This window comes from Camponotus floridanus, unplaced genomic scaffold, assembly GCF_003227725.1.
Source record: "Camponotus floridanus strain SB8 unplaced genomic scaffold, Cflo_v7.5 scaffold186, whole genome shotgun sequence".
Lineage (NCBI taxonomy): Eukaryota > Metazoa > Arthropoda > Insecta > Hymenoptera > Formicidae > Camponotus > Camponotus floridanus.
In genome coordinates this window covers 151,559-174,178 of record NW_020229310.1, presented here as the reverse complement: position 1 = coordinate 174,178, position 22,620 = coordinate 151,559, and the positions used below count along the sequence as shown (strand labels likewise).

Below are 22,620 nucleotides of genomic sequence, written 5' to 3'. Positions count from 1 at the left end.
TATGCAAAATTAAGAAATGATTTCAAGCCTCATAACTCGAAAAGTACTCAATGAAGAAATACTTTATTATAGTGTTTTGGAAAGCTCTCGAGGTAAGCTACACGAATATGTAATAAAAAATAGGGGGTTCCATTTAAGAAATTGAAGGTAACCTTTACGTCCCCTTCAAATGACTCTCCAAGGTCAAATCATTGCCACTATCTGATGGCCCCCTTCAAGCCACAACTTTTGTCTGAAACATTTCTTTCTAAAGTGCATAGTTTATTCGACCGGTCCGGGACTTTTGGGACACCCTGTATATTCGCGTATCCATTTCCTATGAAATATTTGCACTTGTATTTATTTCACCTTTTGATCGATTGTAACCACTCTTTGAATTGAGTATTTCCTTCGGGATTAATTTGAAAGGCAGCCCTTGCCGCGCAAACAATGCTTGCAAATTCTTCATAATCGCCAGCTGTTAAATGATACAATTTTTGATGCATGCATTGAATATACCTGAAATCGAAAGACGTACAAATTATTATCTAAATCATTTAAATTATTATTAATCACCAGTCGAGTATAAAAGATTCTGAAAACCACGATCTTTAATTCTTTCATTTTGATATAATAAATATCAATACTAACATTTGTTGGCACTTGTGTACTAGAGGAGCCAACAAGGCAGATCTCAGATGATGCACGATGAACGCTGGATTGTTCCTAGCGAGATATTGGGCCGCTTCCAGAGCGACATGATGAAGAACAAAAGGACTAACAATGCTGTTCACAGCACAAATGCAAAGCTGATGCATGTACTGCGTACCGAGTCTCTTTGCAACTCTGAGTAAAAATTTAACATCCTCTCCGTAGGGCGGATTTCGCGCGTATTTGGCTTGAGGCCGATCATCGTGCACTCTGCGAGCCAAAGTTTCCAACGCTAGCATACCCACACGGTATGCAGAAACAAGAGTCCGCAATTGTTGTTGACTAAATGTCTGACTTTGTCTATGAACCTAAAACGCAATATATAATCAATATATTTTTGTTTAAATATATTATATTATGTGTATTGCATTGCAATGCTAGGAATTACCTGAGGTTGAGCTCTCACAGTCGATATTATGGGTTGTGGCTGAACTAACGCAGGTCCAGCCAAGTTATTTTGCCCAGGGAGAGGACCAGCCACTCCTGCTTGGGCCTGAATAACATATATAAAGTTATACTCATCTGATTATTGAGACTATAAAAACACGCAATAGAATTTTTACCGGAAGAGGTTGTTGCATCGTGTATAAATGACGCGTTCCTGGCGTCGGTGGAGGTTGCGGCGCGTAATACGGTCCAGGTGGAGGTGGGGCAGCCGGAGATGGATGATGTGGATGCGGTGGATGTTGAGGGTGTCCAGGATGATGCGGAAACGGATGGTACATTTGCATATGCGGTGCAGGCGGTAAAGTGACTCGATGCGAAGGCATCGGACCGCTAAATGTCGCGATAGAATGGTGAGGATGTACAAAGCTGTACGGGCCTACGGCATATGGCATACTGACTCCTAAAACAAACATATTAATATTTAAAATGATGTAAAATGATTGACTTCTAAGAGAGTGTTTAAAATGATATTTTTAAGAAACCAAGAAAATTGCTTAAAGCCTGATTGTTTTACCTAAAGGCGCCAGAGTTGTAATCGTTGGATGAGTGTAGGGCTGAGGAGGTGGTTGCGTGCTAGTAACAACAACTGTCTGCGCCGGTCCGGGCATCATTTGAGTATTTGATAGGTCTACGGAAGGTCCCGGCTCGACTAATAATACCCCGTTGAGATCCAATTGTAGAGGATCATGAGGAATCTCATCCTGTTGATCTCCACCAGGAGTTTGCTAATCAAATAAAAAAAAATAATAGAGAGGGTATATATAATAAATTAATACATTTACACCAGTTGAACTTACCCGGAGATATAACTCGTACCAATACTTTGCCACTTGGAAAAGCACTTCTGGATAAACACCGCCACCTTTTGCGGTATTCTCCACTGTGATACAAGCTTTCTCTAGCATGGCCTCACTTTGTTCTTTGCACTGTGGGGACAAAACAGAATATTCAATAACGCAAGTAATCTTCCATTGAGCATAACATATTTGATTGCATTGTACATACTTGAGATATGGCTCTCTGAATCTCATTAGGGTTGAGCGCATGTGCGTGTGGTAAGCAAGATAAAGCAAGCTCCGCCGCCGCTCTAACCATATTTGGATCACTGCCTCTCGAAGACTTATCGGCTATACTGACAGCTTCCGGTGGCGTCAAATGTCCTTCCCAACTATCAATGAGGAACCAGATGGCTGGCGCACCAATTTCCATCGCCTGGCCTGTTATCCAGGATACGTGACTCGAATACGTGCGACTGAGCCAATTTGGGCTAACGCAATTATGGAGTCCGAGGGCATACAAGCCAAGTTGGAAGGCGCACATGTGAAGTGCCCTGTGCGGACCATGATGATTTTGACTGGTAGATGGTTGAGTGAATAAAGAAGTTGAGCTGGTACCACCGGCCTTTGATAACACGGTCTTTGCTAATTCGCACATAAAGTGCGCACTCGCTTCCGAAGGCTGATTGGGAATAGATGGATATAGCCTTTTACTCTTATATCTAAAAAAAAAGCAGAAGGTATATCAACGTAATGTTATACAATATACAATATATTATGTATACAGAGTGTCCCAAAAGTCCCGGCCCGGCCGAATATTTCATAAAGTATGCACTTTAGAAAGAAATGTTTCAGACAAAAGTTGTATGGCTTGAAGGGGGCCATCAAAAAAGTTACGTGAAGATCACCGTCAATTTCTTAAATGGAACTCCCTATTTTTTATTAAATATTCTGGTAACTCACGTCGAGAGCTTTCCAAAACACTATAATTAAGTTAGGTTTCATTACGTACTTTCCGAATTATGAGGCTTGAAATCATTTCTTAATTTTACATAAAATAAAATATCGTAAAATATCTTGTAAAATATTCATTTTTCAATTATCTTACCTTAATACTTTTATGTACAAAATAATGAGAGGAATCAATTGGTGTAAAGAAAAAACATAGTTGTTTTTAAGAAAAAAGTATGTAATTCGCAATTAACAATTACATTTTTTTTTTTTAAACAACTATGTGTTTTCTTTACACCAATTGATTCCTGATTGATATCTGATGGCCCCCTTCAAGCCATACAACTTTTGTCTGAAACATTTCTTTCTAAAGTGCATAGTTTATGAAATATTCGACCGGTCCGAGACTTTTGGGACACCCTGTATATTTCTATAAAAAAACGCACCGCGTTTCTTTAGTTCTAATAGGCACAGGTGGCTGAACAATCGGCGGTTGTATGGTTAGTGCGCTGATACCATTTTCCAATTCCGCGCTCGTACTACTATGAGGTCTACTGCTAGTGCCGACGATGTTATCACCATTTCCACCATTGTCCGTTCCAAGCGGCGACGAGCGTTCTTCGTCATGAACAAATCGTGCCATCTAAAATTTGACAAAATATTATTAAATAAATGTTACGCGCAAGTTTTCATATGACACGGAATATCTTAGACTTTTACTTCGCTTTTAGTAGGTGGATTCGAAGTGTAATAACTACTGAGAATGGGTGACTTAATGAGTTGATGAACGTCTCGATCCAGCAATTTGTCCATGATTCTGGCCAATTTCACGGGATCATCTTTGTAATGCACTAGCAAAGTAATAGCCAAATCTCCTCTGAAACAAAAACAAAAAATTATACATGTTTATCATCTGCATTAACAAATATACAGGGTGTTTCAGACCACCCAAACACTTTTCCATAAAGTACTTTTCGAGTTATGAGGCTTGAAATGATTTCTTAATTTTACATAAACCATAAAATATCTTGTAAAATATTCATTTTTCGATTATCTTACCTTAATACTTTTATGTACAAAATAATGAGAGGAATCAATTGGTGTAAAGAAAACATACAGTTGTTTTTTAAGAAAAAATATTGAATTGTTAATTCCAAATTACATATTTCTTCTTAGAAACAACTATGTGTTTTCTTTACAACTGATTCCTCTCATTATTTTGTACATAAAAGTATTAAGGTAAGATAATCGAAAAATGAATATTTCACAAGATATTTTATGGTTTATGTAAAATTAAGAAATGATTTCAAGCCTCATATCTCGAAAAGTATTTCATGGAAAAATAATTTTTTATAGTGTTTTGGAAAGATCTCGAGGTAAGCTACAAGAATATGCAATGAAAAATAGTAGGTTCCATTTAAAAAAATGCACTTCCGATCTGAATCGCCTATTTCCGGCCGGAACTAGAAGTTGAAAATATCACCATTCGATAGAGCGCACCCGATTTATGAAGAAAATGTTTTTACTTTTTTGAAATAACCACTTCTCTAGTTTTTTAATGGGTGGTACGGGTGGTCTGAAACACTCTGTATAAATATATATATACGTAATAGCGCAAAAGTTACCTCTGTCTACGAGTTCCTTCACAAAGAAGTGGATGATCCGCTTCGCTCACATTCGCCTTCAACCCCAAGACAGCTACAGCAGCATCAAATCCAAGATTTGGATCAATTTCTGCAGGTAGTTTCACTCCTGCACAAAACATTTCATATTTTTATTTCCTGTTTATAAAATATAAGAAGTACATAATCTTTTTTACTTATAATTGTAAACGTACAATGAGATATCTATTTGTAAAAAAATCATTTCAAGGTATATATATATATATATATATGTGTATTATTGAATACATAATATTCCATACTTGGTACGTCAAGCGCATCATATATGAAGCTAGCTAACATAATGGGCAAGAGCGCGTGTCCTCTTGATCTCATAACACCATCTCTTAGTTGTTCGGCTCTCTGTTTTATCATAGCTAATTCTGTCGGTCCCAAAGGAATTCTTTTTAGCAAACCTACCAACTCACTTTCTTGATGAGCAAGCTTGACCTTGAGTTAGATTAAAAATAAGATAATTAATTTTCAACAAATGATATAAAATAAAATTTACTTTTTAGTCATGCCATTCAATTTTTCTTACCTCCAAAGGTTTCGTGTTAGCCGGTGGTCTAGCCATCTCCAAGCCAAAAAGACCTACACGAAATGCTAAATTATGATATTCCGGATTCTCGGCAAGTACCGTGCATAGAAATCCACATTTTGCTAAAGTCGCTGATGCGAGACACGTTACTTGATGAGATGCCGGGTTCACATGTTGCTGTACCGACAACATATTCGTTTTGTTGATTTAATATTTAATTAACATTATTTCAAATCTACATTTTTTTATTCTCAAAAATCTTACCCTTTTCCGCTTGTTTTTCACCGGTACTGGCGGCCCCTCGATCATAAGATCGGGAGGGTTTGCCAAGAGTTCCTCGGCTAGTTGTACTCCAATAATACAGGCTTCCCTCGTATGACCATGAGCGTAAAGCCCCTCAGCCCGCGCGAATAGAATGTCCCATGGATCTTCCGTCTTCTTCAAATTATTCAGAACTATACTAGCATCCGCAGTGGTGGGGGCATGCATATTGCTTTTAACATATTTACTCGGCAGACCGCTATTATTAGTCACTGTTTTCGGATCGTAATAATAAACATTGTATTCGTCACCGGAAGGACTGTCACTACTGGACGAGGAGCTCTCATCCTTAAACGGTCTACCGGCTTCCTTTTCCTGATCGGATTCTTGTTCGTTTTTAATACCAACCCCTTTGGACGCAGCCGCGCGCGACTTGTCACGACACTCCGCGAGATTCGTCCTACTACACTTTCCATTCTCGCAAGTAGGTTTGTTATTACTACTATCACTACTATCACTATGTGTCTCGGACGAGGCGTTTGAGCGATGCTTGTCCGAGCCTTGAGCGTTCTTCATGCTAACATTACTGTTGGAAGATGACTCGCTACCGGCCCCTTCCTAAAATAATGCGTTGTGATTTTCAACAAAATATCTACTCTCTAAAAGTGAATCAGTATTATCACTGAAAAGCAGTAAATAATCACTGATTACAGCAGTTATACGTTCAGCACTGTAAATCAGTGATATTTTATTGAAAGAATCAGTTAATAATTTTGACTGTTTCAATCAGTAATATTTCTCAATATCAGTAATATTTCTTTCGTTATTGTCAGTAATATTTAACTATAATTCATCTCTCTATCTATTTCATATAAAATTAAAAATTTTATTTATATTTACTAAATATTATTATATTAAAAATTTTATTTTATTTATATTACATGCATATTGAACTTGTTATTTTAATAGATAACGAACGAATAATTTTCATTAAGTCGTCAGACATTTATTTGTTCGACTTATAAAGATCGATTTAATATCCGAAGCCTCTCTATTGAGCTTGTATCAGAAATTAAATCGAAGTAATACTTCTAATTTTAAATGTCGCTCTTTGCAAACTTCATATAATTCTTGTAACTAAAATTAAATACGAGAGAGATAGCGATTGTAGCGATAAATGAACGAACTAGCGATTACTGGTTTTACAGTAAAATTTACTGATTTTACAACAGTGAATTTTATTTTAACTGACTATAATCAGTAAGATATAAGATAAAATAACAAAAAAATAAACATTTCCACTGAAGATCAGTAAAATACTCAATGATTCTCAGTGAAATCTTATTTTACTGTTTAAATTAGTGATATTTTCACTGACTCACTTTTAGAGAGTAAATAAAAAAGATAATAACTATAAATAATAACTATACAATAATAACTATAAATAATAATATAACTATAAAACAGATCTGAATAGGAAAAAGAGAGAATAATAATAACCTGCGAATCAGTGTCGCCGCAATTATTTAATTGAGCACAACCTTGTCTAAGAACAACCTGAGATTCAGATATATCGGGAATGTCGGTATCATTCTCGCAGAAACCTTCGGAGCTAACGCTGCTGCGATTTCCGTCGCCGCCGCCGCTTCTCGAACACATTGGAAATTCGCGCGGATTCAGCCGCCGTCTATCCAAATAGCCGTATTCGACAAGGCCGACATTCAACGGCCGTCGACCGTGATGATGCGAGATCGGTGGTTGATAATTCAATACCGCTGAACTGGAATTTACCTGAAATAGACGCGATTATAGTGTTTCCCGACCTATTATACAGGGTGGACCAAAAGTCTGGATACAGTCGAATATCTCGTATAGAATGTATTTTAGAACAAAATTCTTTAGACAAAAGTTGTAAGCATTAAAAAGATGTATTTAAATGTAATATCCATTTGACATTGAGTGGCGTCGCCAAGGTCAGAGCAAGGTCAACTTGAATTTTTTAAATGGAACCCCACCCATATTTGTTATTGCATATTATATTTCATTGCATATTCTTGTAGCTCGAGAGCTTTCCAAAACACTATAATAAAGTATTTCTTCATCGAATACTTTTCGAGTTACGAGGCTTGAAGTAAGCTTCTTAATTTTGCATAACCCATAAAATATCTAGTAAAATATTCATTTTCCCATTATATTACCTTAATACTTTTCTGTAGAAAATAATGAAAGGAATAAATTGGTGTAAAAAACACATAGCTGTTTCGGAGAAAAAAATATGTAATTTGCAATTAACAATTACATATTTTTTCTTCGAAACAACTATGTGTTTTCTTTACCCCAATTGATTCCTTTCATTATTTTCTATATAAAAGTATAAAGGTAAGATCATCGAAAATGAATATTTTACTAGATATTTTATGGTTTATGTAAAATTAAGAAATTACTTCAAGCCTAAATATTCAATGAAGAAATACTTTATTATAGTGTTTTGGAAATCTGTCGAGGTAAGGTATAAGAATGCATGAAGAATGCAATGAAAAATAGAGGGTTCCATTTAAAAAATTCAAGTTGATCTTGCCCTGACTTTGGCGACGCCACTCAATGTCAAATAGATATTACAGTTAAATTTTTTTTTTAATCCTTACAACTTTTGTCTAAAGCATTTTGTTCTAAAATGCATTCTATACGAGATATTCGACTGTATCCGGACTTTTAGTCCACCCTGTATTTACTTAATCGATATGACAATAATTTGTTGCGAAAACGACTGCCAACCTGATTAACTTCCGTCCTCGTATCGCCAGCATGTCGAAAACAGGTGAAAGGACAATGATACATAGGATTATTCTCGGCGGTATACGTGATTCCCGGCAAGACGTATTCATCCCAATCTAAGTAGCAAGCCTCAAGTGCCGACTTGAATCCGGTGAAGACTGTGAGATCATGTTTCAGAGAATCTTTCTGCGAACTGTTGCTTCTGTTATGTGAGTTATGTGAAACAGAACTTCCGCCACGGCATTTGGCGACCTGTAAACACATAATTAATTTGTTAAACTTGCACTGAGAAAAATCGTTTGATTATACCAACAAGACATATATGATTGAAGGCATTTTAGGCAGGCAGTTCAAATCAAAGAATTTCTAGTTAACATCAAGACTCGATTTTTTATAACTAGAACGTTTAATAGATTTTACTATAAAGATTTGGTTAGTGTTTTCTGGTTAGATCTATAAAATTTCTTGTTACATTAATTTCTTTGCTTGCCACTCTTAACTTAACTCGTATTCAATATTTGCCATGAAATGTATATAAAAAACTAGTATTAACATTAAATCCAAAGTATATTTTTTTTTTCTTACGAACAGTAGTGCCAGAAAGAGGATGAGCTCTTTGATTGTGTGTGTTTGAGCTGCATCCTCTTCTTGCATCACTGTTTATTAGTTTAATTTCTAACAAACTGAATTTAAAATAATTTATTCAATAATCTGGATTGAATTTATCCAATAATCTTGTTGGAATTCAGAATATTAAACAGACTTTTGAGATTAGATCGAAAAAATTTTAGACGACTTGGTGCTGGCGAGTTTAGTATTAACCAGAAAATTTGGTAAATTTAACAGCAAGAAATTTATCAGATTCATCTGGTAATTCCTACAAGAATTCTGGTTCGTCCATTTTCCAACAGACATACTGATTGAATCTATCAGAATTCTAATTAATGCAACCAGATTTTTTTCTCAGTGTGCCTTTGCCCGAATTACGTAGAAGAAGAGAGAAGAGAAAGAAACTTTGAGGTACGCGATGCTCACTTTATCCATAATCCTCAAATGCCAATTCATAAATTGAGCGTGCAACATCTCGCGTTCCGAAGGAGAGAGACCGGGATTGAGAGCGGCCAATCGCCAAAGAACAACGATCTCATCGCACAGAGATGAGCACGCATGTTGAGATGCGTGAACGTTGCTGTTCATATTATGCTTGCTGCCGTATCCAGTGCCGTTCAGTAATGCAACTTTGGTGTTGAACCACCAGACGAGGATCTGCTCGCAGGCCATGCATTCCTCCGTGATGATCTCCAAAAGAGGGATGGCGTTGCGATCATTTCTCTTGAACATCTCTCGCACAATGGAAAGAAGGTTCCACATGCCCTCCGGTTCGCGACCTCTCAACGGTCGCAGCAACGATGCCCATTCGGAAGCAGCTGGCGGCGCGGTAGTGCTCAAATAATTAACATCACTGAAAGAGACATGTCATCAGCTAAGTTATTATACAGGGTGGACCAAAAGTCCGGATGCAGTCGAATATCTCGTATAGAATGCATTTTAGAACAAAATGCTTTAGATAAAAGTTGTAAGGATTAAAAAGATGTAATTAACTGTAATATCCATTTGACATTGAGTGGCGTCAGGGCAAGGTCAACTTGAATTTTTTAAATGGAATCTCATATTTTTCATTGCATATTCTTGTAGCTTACCTCGAGAGCTTTCCAAAACACTATAATAAAGTATTTCTTCATTAAATACTTTTCGAGTTACGAGGCTTGAAGTAGTAATTTCTTAATTTTACTATATAAACTATAAAATATCGAGTAAAATATTCATTTTTCGATTATCTTACCTTAATACTTTTATGTATAAAATAATGAGAGGAATCAATTGAAAAAAATAATGAGAGAAATCAATTGTAAAAAAACACATAATTACTTTTAAGAAAAAATATTTAATTGTTGATTGCAAATTACATATTTTTTCATCGAAATAACTATGTGTTTTCTTTACACCAATTGTATTAAGGTAAAATAATCGAAAAATGATTATTTTAAAGAATATTTTAAAGAATATTTCACAAGATATTTTACGTAATATTTTATGTAAAATTAAGAAATAATTTCAAAGCCTCGTAACTCGAAAAGTACTTGAGGGAAAAATAATTTATTATAGTGTTTTGGAAAGCTCTCGAGGTAAGCTACAAGAATATGTAACGAAAATAGGGGGTTCCATTTAAAAAATTCAAATTGATCTTGCCCTGACCTTGGCGACGCCACTCAATATCAAATGGATATTACAGTTACATACATCTTCTTAATCCTTACAACTTTTGTCTAAAGCATTTTGTTCTAAAATGCATTCTACACGAGATATTCGACTGTATCCAGACTTTTGGTCCCTGTATGGGCGAAGCTTGCTTGTCAAGCGGCGCTATTCACCTAAAGACTATGGGAGCTGGAACGCAGAACTTGATGAGGATCTTCTTGATGTTATCGTGCAACGTCTTCTCGTCTAAGTACCAGGAAGTCTGATCGTGAGCGGAAGCACCGGCTGTTGGATCTGGTGCTCCGCAGTAACTGTTGATGGCGCTCGGTTGGGTCGAGAGTAGCTCGTCCAGAAGCCGCTGGGCAGTAGGTAAAATCTGCTGCGGCAATTCACTGATGAGGTATTGAGCGAACTTTTGCAGTTGTTCCCGATGCAGACGAGATAAGGATTCACTAACCGGCGCCCTCAGGCATACTTGTGTTGGCTGAAAGAGTATTGCGTTTACAATTGAAATAATCAAGTTGAAAAATTGGATGATAAAGGAACGAATTTTATTTCCGACTGCACATACATGTACAAGCCAAGATAAAAAAAAAATAAAATAAACTTCACCGAAAGCTATCTAAACCCTCTTTCATTATTTTAGGTTCATCGCGTATCTCTTTAAATTTAAGATGCATATACCATGTGTATTCTGTGTAGGCAAACGGCTACCACGTGTGCGCACCAATAGGCCGTGGAGGAGCAGGTACAGTTACATGATGTGATCCTGCGTCGGTCAAAGGTTACAGCGACGTTGAACTGCGCTCTGACCCCATTCGTTTGCGAGTTTACGCTGGCGCTCAGATGGAATCCTGTTTAATATAACGCGCATAATAAGATAATTGATACAAAAAATTATAGGTAAAAAGAGATTATTTACACAAGAGACATTTTACGGAAACAGTGTAATATATATAAAATCTTAATCTACAGAGTTGCATGAAATATCAGAATCAGTCTTAATATTGTCTTGTCTTATCTCGAAATTTGAAACAAGATTTTTAATTTGATTCAAGATTATATCAAAAAATTGTTAAGATTATTGGTTCCCAAAAAAGCTAAAATATGTATCTTTGGAAATTGGATGAGAAAAAAATCGCTATGTCATATAAACTTAAAAAAAAATTGATTGAATAAATAAAAACATTTAACAAATTAACAAATTTTAAAACAATTATACAATAAACAAAATAAATAATATAAAATTTTACATAAACCTTTGCATACAATTCTCAGATTATATGTGATTTTTTGATGTTTGGGAGATAACAATTATATAAATAGAAATAAATATCTTAAATTATATTATAAAGATTATGTTAAATTTTAAACAGTTTGTTCAATATTAAATAAAAAATGTTAATACAATTGAGATAAGAAAACAAAATAAAATTTTTGTTACAAAAATTCATTCAAAATTTAGACAAGTTTTTTCGAAAATTTTCAATATCAATACAATATATTTTTAGGAATGTTATTTTGTCTTGTTCTTGAGTCTTATGCGAACTCTACTAATATCGACAAATTATTTTTGAGTATTTTTTGCTAACATAACATTTTTTGTAAGCCCTTTATCTATATTTTCACTCTATATATTATAAACTATTAAATATAAACTTGTTATACATTTAATATGCATTTTAATATAATATGCATTTAATGTGATATTATATATACATTTATCGATATTGGAAGCTCATAGGATATTAAAGAAAAATCAAGATTCTTCTTTACAATAATACTCCTTATAAAGATTATGTTAAATATGATTTTAAACACTTGTTCAATATTAAATAAAAAATGTTAATAAAATTGAGATAAGACAGCACAAAACGAAATTTTTGTTACAAAGATTCAAAATTTAGACAAGTTTTTTCGAAAGTTTTCAATATCAATACAATATTTTTAGGAATATTATTTTGTTTTGTTCTTGAGTCTTATGTGAACTTTACTAATATCGACAAATTATTGAGTATTTTTTGCTAACATAACATTTTTTGTAAGCTCTTTATCTATATTTTCATTCTATATTATATATCATAAACTATTAAATATAAACTTGATATACATTTAATATGCATTTTAATATGATATGCATTTAATATGATATTATATATACATTTATCGATATTGGAAGCTCATAGGATATTAAAGAAAAAACAAGATTCTTCTTTATAACGATACTCCTTTTTCTCCGATAAAAGAAAAATCGTCAAATGGGAATAAATGAAGCGCAAGGTATTTTACCGATCTGCAATGGCTCCTTGACGGTTTTGGCACGGTAGAGATGTTCGCCCCGGAGAAATTCATCGGCACTACCATTCGCGAGACACGAATAAAGCCGTATATCCTCTTCGTTATCGGGAAAACTCCAGAAAGCTATTCTCAGCTGGAGTTGCTCCGGTACAGGAGGATAGAAGTGTTCCACCAACTCGAAGGGAATATGAGATGCGACGCATCGTGCCGAAAGTTCGCAGAGAGTAGGCACCATTTGTTGTCCATCTGCAATAAGATTATATCAATGTAAAGGATGATGATAATAAATAGAAGAAATCGATACACTGGGGAAAAAATTATCTTGAAATAAAAAAAATTTTAGCTAACTCAAGAAAGCTATTTATTCGGTACTAATCACGTATTTACTTGTATTCAAAACGTCTGTTTGCTTAAGTTAAGTATTTATTTACATATGTTTAAAAATATATATATGCTTAAAAAAATATATAATTTTCAATTAAATATTTTTATTTTAATTTTACAAAAGATTTATTAAAATGCATTTTTTATTCCCAAAAATTTAAAATTTTTTAATTCTAAAAAATAACATATTTAATTCAATAAATTATAGTACATATTTTACGAAAATAGTATTTAAATATAAAAAATATATAAATGAAAATAATGTACTTAATATAACATGCATATTTAATTAAAATTAAATACTTTTGCTTAAATGAAATAAACAATTCCTTGCATTTAAATCAAAAGTTTCAAGAAAACAAATTTATTTGGTTTAAAAAAATTTTTCCCTCAGTGTATGAAAAAATGTATTCGATAATTCTTTAGAAATTTAGGGCAAAAAAAGGGTTGAATAGACAAGGAAAATTGCTCATGACATGTATAATTTTCTTTTTCCTTTTACATTCATTTATTGCACAGCTAGGCAATATATAATTGCATGGTACTCCCTCTTCCTCCTCTCTCTCTCTCTTTCTCTATAATTACGTATACCGGGCTCGTGCAGAAAAATAGTTTGTCGCGAGTTAGTCGCGACAGTGATATTTTCTTGCGACTTCGTAACCACCGAGAACTGCAATAATAATCGAGCATATTCTCGCGAGTTCACCACTTGCAAGTCTAGAGCGGTTGATTTTTCCAAGATAAACTTAATACGAGCACTCGAGAAAGAGAATAAAAACCATCCGAGGACATTATCGCGGAAAAACGCACGTCATCTGTAAAAAAAACTTTTAGTCTTCGCAAAGTTTTTTTTTCACTGGAAAACTTGAGCAAAACTCGAGTAAAACACGTCTAATTGTTTTTAAATGTAATAAATTATAATTTTGTAATTGTTAAATCTAACTACAAATTATTCTAAAAAAATAAAGAATAATAAATAAATAATAAATAAATAAAGAATAATAAATAAAGAATAATAAATAAATAATAAATAAATGATAAATAAATAAATTAAGAAATAAAAAATAAAGAATATGTGTGTGTGAAAACAATCGTTTTTAAAACTGTTCGTTGCAAAATTAGATTAAAAGTACATATTAAATATATACCCGACACATGTGTTTCATATGTCAAACTTATTAATTATTAAACTATTTATACATTTTTCCTATATACATATTTTATTATTTATATACATATATTATTCTTGTATATATTTTTCCTACATCGCGGATATCCAGATTAATATCGAACATATCGCAAATAGTTGTGGAGATAATTGGAAATAGTTATGGCAATAGTTGGCTTTATACATTATATAATAGAATCGCCGAAGATGTCAAGATGTTAAAAATATATAAATTAATAATAATATTATTAATAATATTAATAATAATATTAGTCCATATATTATTCCCCTATATTAAATGTTCTAAAAGCTTACAACTAAACAGTCGATGGGAATAAGTGGTAATGTGATTTCGAGAAGGAGTTTCATTTAAATTCACAGTCAATTAAGTTTAAAGAAGTATTAAGAATTAAAAATAATATGAAAACGACGAGTATTCAAAAATATTTTTTGACGATAATTATAATGATTATAGATATTAATAATCGTTCCTGATCGACACGAAAGATTAACCAAATTTTATTTTACCACATATATAATTACATAAATGATATCATCGTATGATTAATTTCAAAAATATCTTCTAGAATGGAAAAAACAAAACGGTTCGATGAGATTCAAAAATATAAAACTTAATACCTTGAATTATTTGAAACTTTACGACCTTCCATTTATATGCATCATTTCATGATGCACTGCAAGGAAAGAAATAAATTTAAGATGATTTATACCGAAGAGAAAAATTATACAGAGTGTCTCAAAAGTCCCGAACCGGTCGAATATTTCATAAACTATGCACTTTAGAAAGAAATGTTTCAAACAAAAGTTCTATGGCTTGAAGGGAGCCATCAGATAGTGGCAATGATTTGACATGGGAGAGTCATTTGAAAGTCACGTGAAGATCACCGTCAATTTCTTAAATGGAACTCCCTATTTTTTATTACATATTCGCGTAGCTTATCTCGAGAGCTTTCCAAAACACTATAATTAAATATTTCTTCATTGAGTACTTTTCGAGTTATGAGGCTTGCAATCATTTCTTAATTTTACATAAACTGTAAAATATCTTGTAAAATATTCATTTTTCGATTATCTTACCTCAATAATTTTATGTACAAAATAATGAGAGGAATCAATTGGTGTAAAGAAAACACATAGTTGTTTCGAAGAAAAAATATGTAATTGTTAATTGCAAATTACATATTTTTTTCTCCGAAACAGCTATGTGTTTTTTTTTTACACCAATTGATTCCTTTCATTATTTTCTACAGAAAAGTATTAAGGTAAGATAATGGGAAAATAAATATTTTACTAGATATTTTATGGTTTATGCAAAATTAAAAAATGATTTCAAGCCTCATAACTCGAAAAGTACTCAATGAAGAAATACTTTATTATAGTGTTTTGGAAAGCTCTCGAGATAAGCTACCCGAATATGTAATAAAAAATATGGGATTCCATTAAAGAAATTGACGGTGATCTTCACGTGACTTTCAAATGACTCTCCCATGTCAAATCATTGCCACTATCTGATGGCTCCCTTCAAGCCATACAACCTTTGTCTGAAACATTTCTTTCTAAAGTGCATAGTTTATGAAATATTCGATCGGTCCGGGACTTTTGGGACACCCTGTAACTAAGATATGAAATATGTACAATTTCTCTATAAAATTCCGTGTTTACTCTATCACATAATGATAAATTATCGTCGGAAAATTTATACCTGTCCGTGATTAGATTAAGTTGCAGGCGTAGTTTCATTTTTCCAATGCAAGCGACATATGCGAGAGTTTCCACAGAATACGTTACTCGGCACATTATCGATCTTGGGCTAGGAACCGGCAGGGACGCAACTTTGAGTTTCAAACAAAGGAATATGACATCGCGAATATATTTTCTCGGGAGGTGAGACCGCGGGAATCGAAAAACGTATTCCTCGCAATACGAAAGTATATACTCTTCGCATATTCATGCAAATTTCCGCCTTACGTGAAATAACGAAACGAGCGAGGAAATAGTTGCCGTCGTTCTAAAAATAGTCGACAGGATTAATGAATGAACGCTCGTTCGCGAATTTATGCACGTTTAAATACTACGTTTATGCACTCTCTAAAAGTGAATAATTGCAAATGTATCATCACTAATTTAAACAGTAAAATAAGATTTCACTGAGAATCAGTGAGTATTTTATTGATGTTCAGTGGAAACGCTTATGTTTCGCTTATTTTATCTTATATCTCATTGATTATGGCCAGTTAAAATAAAATTCACTGTAAAACCAGTAAATTTCACTGTAAAATCAGTTGCTAGCTCATTCGTTTATTGCTATGATTGAAATCTCTCTCGTGTTTAAGTTTTAGTCATAAGAATTATATAAAGAGTGATAGATAAAATAAGAAATATTACTTTGATTTAATTTCTGATACAATCTCAATAGAGAAGCTTCAGATACTAAATCGATTTTATAAGTTGGGCAAATGTTTGGCGACTTAATGAAAATTATTCGATCGTTATCTATTTAAGGATGTTTTGACCTATTTTCAAAATATTGAGAATTTAATGAAAAGGATGTTTTGACCCATTTTCAAAATATTGAGAATTTAATGAAAATTGTACAGAATGTCCTTACATATGTTTAGAATCTTCAGTATAATTTTTAAATCGATTCATTAAAGCATTCACAAGTTATAAGGATTTAAATTTGCACCGAATTAACATGGTGTTCTTATGGGAAACGAATATCCACGACGATTCAAATGACAAAAACACATGGAAATAATATTCGGAATTTGTTTAAAATTTGCAAAAGTTTAGATACAGAGGAAATATTTGGTCAAATAATATTATACAAGTACTAACTGGTTAAAAAGGTATTAAATATAATTCAATAAAGTTAGCCATGTATCTGTCACAAGGCGAAATTCTCTGGCAAAAGTTAATCATTTCGATTAACAAAATTCGGAATATTTCAGTAAAAATGCAATAAATATTAAAAAATACATCTCTGCACTGTAGCTAAGATCAAATTGGAATATTCACGCAATTTCTCATACTCAAAATACACCAAAAGTGGATATATTCGTAAATATTGATTTTCAGTTACTTTTTGCTGGGATTGTACATACAAAACATCCTTAAATAAAAAAAACTTTCTTATAACTAAAAAAAGAAATTATGTATAATAAAAGATCTTACATTTGATTAATGCTTAGAATATGTATCATTTATACATTCATAACATACACACACAACGGAAAATTAAGGATATTTTGTACCTATTTTCAAAATATTGAGAATTTAATGAAAATTGTACAGAATGTCCTTACATATGTTTAGAATCTTCAGTATAATTTTTAAGTCGATTCATTAAAGCGTTCACAAGTTATAAGGATTAAATTTGCACCGAATTAACATGTAATGTAAATGTATCTGTCACAAGGCGAAATTCTCTGACAAAAGTTAATCATTTCGATTAACAAAATTCGGAATATTTCAGTCAAATCGCAATAAATATTAAAAAATACATCTCTGCACTGTAGCTGTCTAAATCAATATTATTATACTATATTATTATACTATAATATTATTATATTCGACCAAATATTTCCTCTGTATCTAAACTTTTGCAAATTTTAAACAAATTCTGAATATTATTTCCATGTATTTTTGTCATTTGAATCGACGTGGTTATACGTTTCCCATAAACACACATGTTAGTTCAGTGCAAAATTTCGGTTAAAATCATTATAATTTGTGTACGCTTTAGTGAATCGATTGAAAAATTATACCGAAGATTCTAAACATATGTAAGGACATTCTAATTTTCATTAAATTTTCAATATTTTGAAAATAGGTATAAAACCTCCTTAACAAAATTTAGAATATTTCAGTAAAGACGCAATAAATATTAAAAAATACATCTCTGCTCTGTAGCTGTCTAAATCAAATTGTAATATTCCATACAATTTCTTACTCAAAATACACCAAAAGTGGATATATTCGTCAATATTGATTTTCAGCTTTTTGCTGAGATTGTACATACAAAACATCCTTAAAATAACAAGTTCAATATGCATGTAATATAAGTAAAATAAAATTTGTAATATAATAAATATTTAGTAAATATAAATAAAATTTTTAATTCTATGTGAAATAGAGAGATGAATTGTAGTTTAATATTACTGATTGAAACAGTCAAAATTATTAACTAATTCTTTCCATAAAATATCACTGATTTACAGTGCTGTACTGATAACTGCTGTAATCAGTGACTATTTACTGTTTTTCAGTGATAATACATTAATTCACTTTTAGAGAGCACGCGTTTACACGTCACACGTGACATTTGACAGGGAAAATTTACGCGAACGATTCTTCGCGTGGAATTTCCAACAACAAGTTATCGCGGATGCGATAAACTGAGAGATAGAAAGAGAGAGAGAGAGAGAGTAAATGCACCGTTAAATGAATAAAAAACTCACATTTTTCCCCTCGCCTTCTACTTCTCCCAGGTCTTTCGCGTGTAAGGATCGTAACGAGCTTCGCGGTCGTGGTTTTGCCGCGCGATGCAATTTCCTTCAGTTTCCGCGAAAACTGCGGCCGGAAAATTCTCCCCGAACAATCCCGTGAGTCCAATCTCGCGTCGAGTACCAACAATTTGCAAAAATTTCCCATTGCCTCGCGGCCGCGTTATATGCGCAGAATTTGCTCGATCAAATGGGAAGGGCGCTATTATCGAGTTGGCGCCTATCGATTTGGATAATGATTTAATTTTGCGAAATGTCATTGCTCGCCACCGGCATTAAAATCTCTTAAAATCCCTATCGCTAGACTCGAAGTAGAGTGGAAAAATATTGAGCAAATATACTTCGTTTCGGGGAATAAAAAAAAATATTAATCGATGATATTTCGATTTTTCAGGCCCGCTTATCTTGAGCTCCTTGCGATTAATGAAGAAATAAAATTGCAAATATCCCGAGGGGGCGAATCACGCAGACGGGAACAATAGCTCTAGGATCCACCCGATCGAAATATACAGGGTGTCCCATTTTAAAGGACCCACTCAAATATCTCAGAAACACTGCGTTAAATCGAAAAATGTTTCAAACAAAAGTTGTGTGGCTTCAAGGGGGCCATAAGATGATGACAATGATTTGACCTTGGAAAATCATTTGAAGGTCATGTGAAAGTCAACTTTAAAATCTTAAATGGAAACCTCCATTTTTTATTTGGTATTCTTGTAGCTGACATTGAGAGCTTTCCAAAACACTATAAATAAACATTTTTTCAAGTACTTTTCGAGTTATGAGGTTTGAAATCATTTCTTAATTTTACGTAAACCATAAAATATCTTGTAAAATATTCATTTTTCGATTATCTTACCTTAATAATTTTATGTACAAAATAATGAGAGGAATCAATTGGTGTAAAGAAAAAACATAGTAGTTTTTAAGAAAAAAATATGTAATTTGCAATTAACAATTAATTTTTTTTTAAAACAACTATGTGTTTTCTTTACACCAATTGATTCCTCTCATTATTTTGTACAAAATTATTAAGCTAAGATAATCGAAAAATGAATATTTTACTAGATATTTTATGGTTTATGTAAAATTAAGATATTATTTCAAGCCTTATAACTCGAAAAGTACTTAATGGAAAAACATTTAATTATAGTGTTTTGCTCTCGATGTCAGCTACAAGAATATCAAATAAAAAATGGGGGTTTCCATATAAGATTTTAAAGTTGACCTTCACATGACACTTGGAAAATAATTTTCCAAGGTCAAATCATTGTCACCATCTTATGGTCCCCTTGAAGCCACACAACTTTTGTTTGAAACATTTTTCGATTTAACGCAGTGTTTCTGAGATATTTGAGTGGGTCCTTTAAAAGTCCTTTATTTGAGTGGGACACCCTGTATCTATGCGCTATTAAAATGTATTTACGAGAAGGGCGGTGGATGTGCGAGCAAATATTTCTACAAGTCCGCATAGCGCTGTTCAGTTTCCGCGATCCGGATACACGGCAATCAAATTGAAATTGAATCAATAGAAATTGAATTTCCATTAATAATAGGCCGCGGCAACGGTAACGTTATTTCCGTTCGGGCTCTCGAAAGCCCGCGAGAAACTCTCTCGGTTCCATCGGATGAGCGCGGTTGCATTTCACGGATATGGCAAATACGATCGGCGCGATAGAATAATCGAACTGTCGAGCTTAGCAGTCGCATTAAAGCGCCTGCTGCGAACAATCGCCGCAATACTTACAATTGCGACGATCCGGTGGATTTAATCATCGCGTGCTCTCCTGATTGCGATAGTTCAGGAATAATTGCGGCAACATCGTGTAAAAAATCAACGATATATATATTAATTTAATAAATATAAAATTAATTAAAAAAAAAAAAAATATATATATATATATATATATATATATATATATATTATATACAGGGTGAGCCATTTTAAGTTACCCACCCCAATAACTTTTTTATTTTCGAATGTACAACAAAATGTTTCAAATAAAAGTTGCTTGACTTCGAGGGGGACAGAAGATGGTGGCAAAAATTTGACCTTGGATAGTCATTTGAAGGTCACATAAAAGTCATCTTCAATTTCTTAAATGGAATCTACTATTTTTCATGGCATATTCTTGTAGCTGATCTCGAGAGCTTTCTGAAACGCTATAATAAATTATTTTTCCATGAATTACTTTTCGAGTTATGAGGCTTGAAATAATTTCTTAATTTTACATGAACTATAAAATATCTAGCAAGATATTCATTTTTCGATTATCTTACCTTAATACTTTTATGTACAAAATAATGAGAGAAATCGATTGGTCTAAAGAAAACACATAATTGTTTTTGAGAAAAAATATGTAATTCTTAATTGCAAATTACATATTTTTTCTTCGAAGCAACTATGTGTTTTCTTTACACCAATCGATTCCTCCCATTATTTTGTACATAAAAGTATTAAGGTAAGATAATCGAAAATTGAATATCTTGCTAGATATTTTATGGTATATGTAAAATTAAGAAATGATTTCAAGCCTTATAACTCGAAAAGTACTTCATGGTAAAATAATTTATTATAGTGTTTTGGAAAGCTCTCAAAGAGAGCTACAAGAATATGCAATGAAAAATAGTAGGGTTCACTTAAGAAATTGAAAGTGACTTTATGTGATCTTCAAATGACTATTCAAAGTCAAATTTTCGCCACCGTCTCCCTTGAAGTCAGTCAGGCAACTTTTATTTAAAACATTTTGTTGTACATTCAAAAATAAAAAAGTTATTGGGGTGGGTAACTTAAAATGGCTCACCCTGTATATTTATTTATTAAAAACGAGGGAAGAGATCCCTCGGTAACTCGAGCAATTTTAAGATTAGCACAATAAGAAATAACATCGCGAAAAAAATTAAACTATTGAAGAGATAAAAAAAACAAAGAAATAAAGAAATAAAAAAAAATAAAGAACAAAAGATAGATAATAATATTTTTTGCTTGCACAGTGACACGAAGGCAATTAAAGATCCGTGAATATTTTTTTTGCGAATGAGCACCGATCGAAACTCAATTTCTACGCAAATGGAACCACTCGAGTGTACGCATAATCACCGGGATTATCTTTTTTAAATCCCTTGAAATACAATCTGGATCAGGAGAGAAATAAAATTTGCATATAATTCCGAATTCGTCTCATTACACGACATACAGCGGCGAGAATGTTTATACCAATTCGTAACGCGTTGGGAGATAGAAGGATCCTTTTTTCGTTTTACCCTTAATAACACATCCGTTTTAACGATTGAACGCGTTGCTGTGTCATCCAAGTCGGAAAGAAACTCTCTAAAAGTGAATTAGTGTGTTATCACTGAAAAACAATAAATAGTCACTGATTACAGCAGTTTTCAGCACTGTAAAGTCAGTTATTATATTTTATTGAAAGAATTAATTAGTAATTCTGTTTCAATCAATAATATTAAACTACAATTCATCTCTCTATCTATTTCATATAAAATTAAAAATTTTATTTATATTTACTAAATTTATTATATTAAAAATTTTATTTTATTTATACTACATGCATATTGAACTTGTTATATTAAATAGATAACGAACGAATAATTTTCATTAAGTCGCCAGACATTTATTTATTCGACTTATAAAGTCGATTTAATATCTGAAGCTTCTCTATTGAGATTGTATCATAAATTAAATCCAAGTAATATTTCTAATTTTATCTGTCGCTCTTTGCAAATTTTATATAATTCTTATGACTAAAAAAAACTTTGATACGAGAGATAACGATCATAACAGTAATGAATGAACTAGCGATTACTGATTTTACAGTGAAATTTACTGATTTTACAGTAAATTTTATTTTAATTGATCATAATTAGT

The 22,620-nt window shown here is 32.7% G+C and overlaps 1 protein-coding gene across 1 annotated transcript in view; it reads right to left on the bottom strand.

The window, feature by feature from the left end:
- The window catches only part of LOC105254429 (zinc finger SWIM domain-containing protein 8), a 115,162-nt gene that overhangs the window by 792 nt on the left and 91,750 nt on the right, over positions 1-22,620 (bottom strand). The window contains exons 2-20 of the mRNA XM_025407737.1: positions 12,651-12,905; positions 11,046-11,215; positions 10,535-10,845; positions 9,138-9,564; positions 8,103-8,354; positions 6,828-7,118; positions 5,331-5,945; positions 5,067-5,243; positions 4,789-4,975; positions 4,490-4,616; positions 3,585-3,741; positions 3,311-3,507; positions 2,143-2,635; positions 1,935-2,063; positions 1,652-1,862; positions 1,254-1,537; positions 1,079-1,183; positions 631-998; positions 349-498 (exon numbers count right to left, since the gene is read on the bottom strand). Coding sequence (XP_025263522.1) covers positions 349-498; positions 631-998; positions 1,079-1,183; positions 1,254-1,537; positions 1,652-1,862; positions 1,935-2,063; positions 2,143-2,635; positions 3,311-3,507; positions 3,585-3,741; positions 4,490-4,616; positions 4,789-4,975; positions 5,067-5,243; positions 5,331-5,945; positions 6,828-7,118; positions 8,103-8,354; positions 9,138-9,564; positions 10,535-10,845; positions 11,046-11,215; positions 12,651-12,894 — 4,895 coding nt within the window. The 5' untranslated portion in view covers positions 12,895-12,905. The remainder of the gene's footprint in view (positions 1-348; positions 499-630; positions 999-1,078; positions 1,184-1,253; positions 1,538-1,651; positions 1,863-1,934; positions 2,064-2,142; positions 2,636-3,310; positions 3,508-3,584; positions 3,742-4,489; positions 4,617-4,788; positions 4,976-5,066; positions 5,244-5,330; positions 5,946-6,827; positions 7,119-8,102; positions 8,355-9,137; positions 9,565-10,534; positions 10,846-11,045; positions 11,216-12,650; positions 12,906-22,620) is intronic.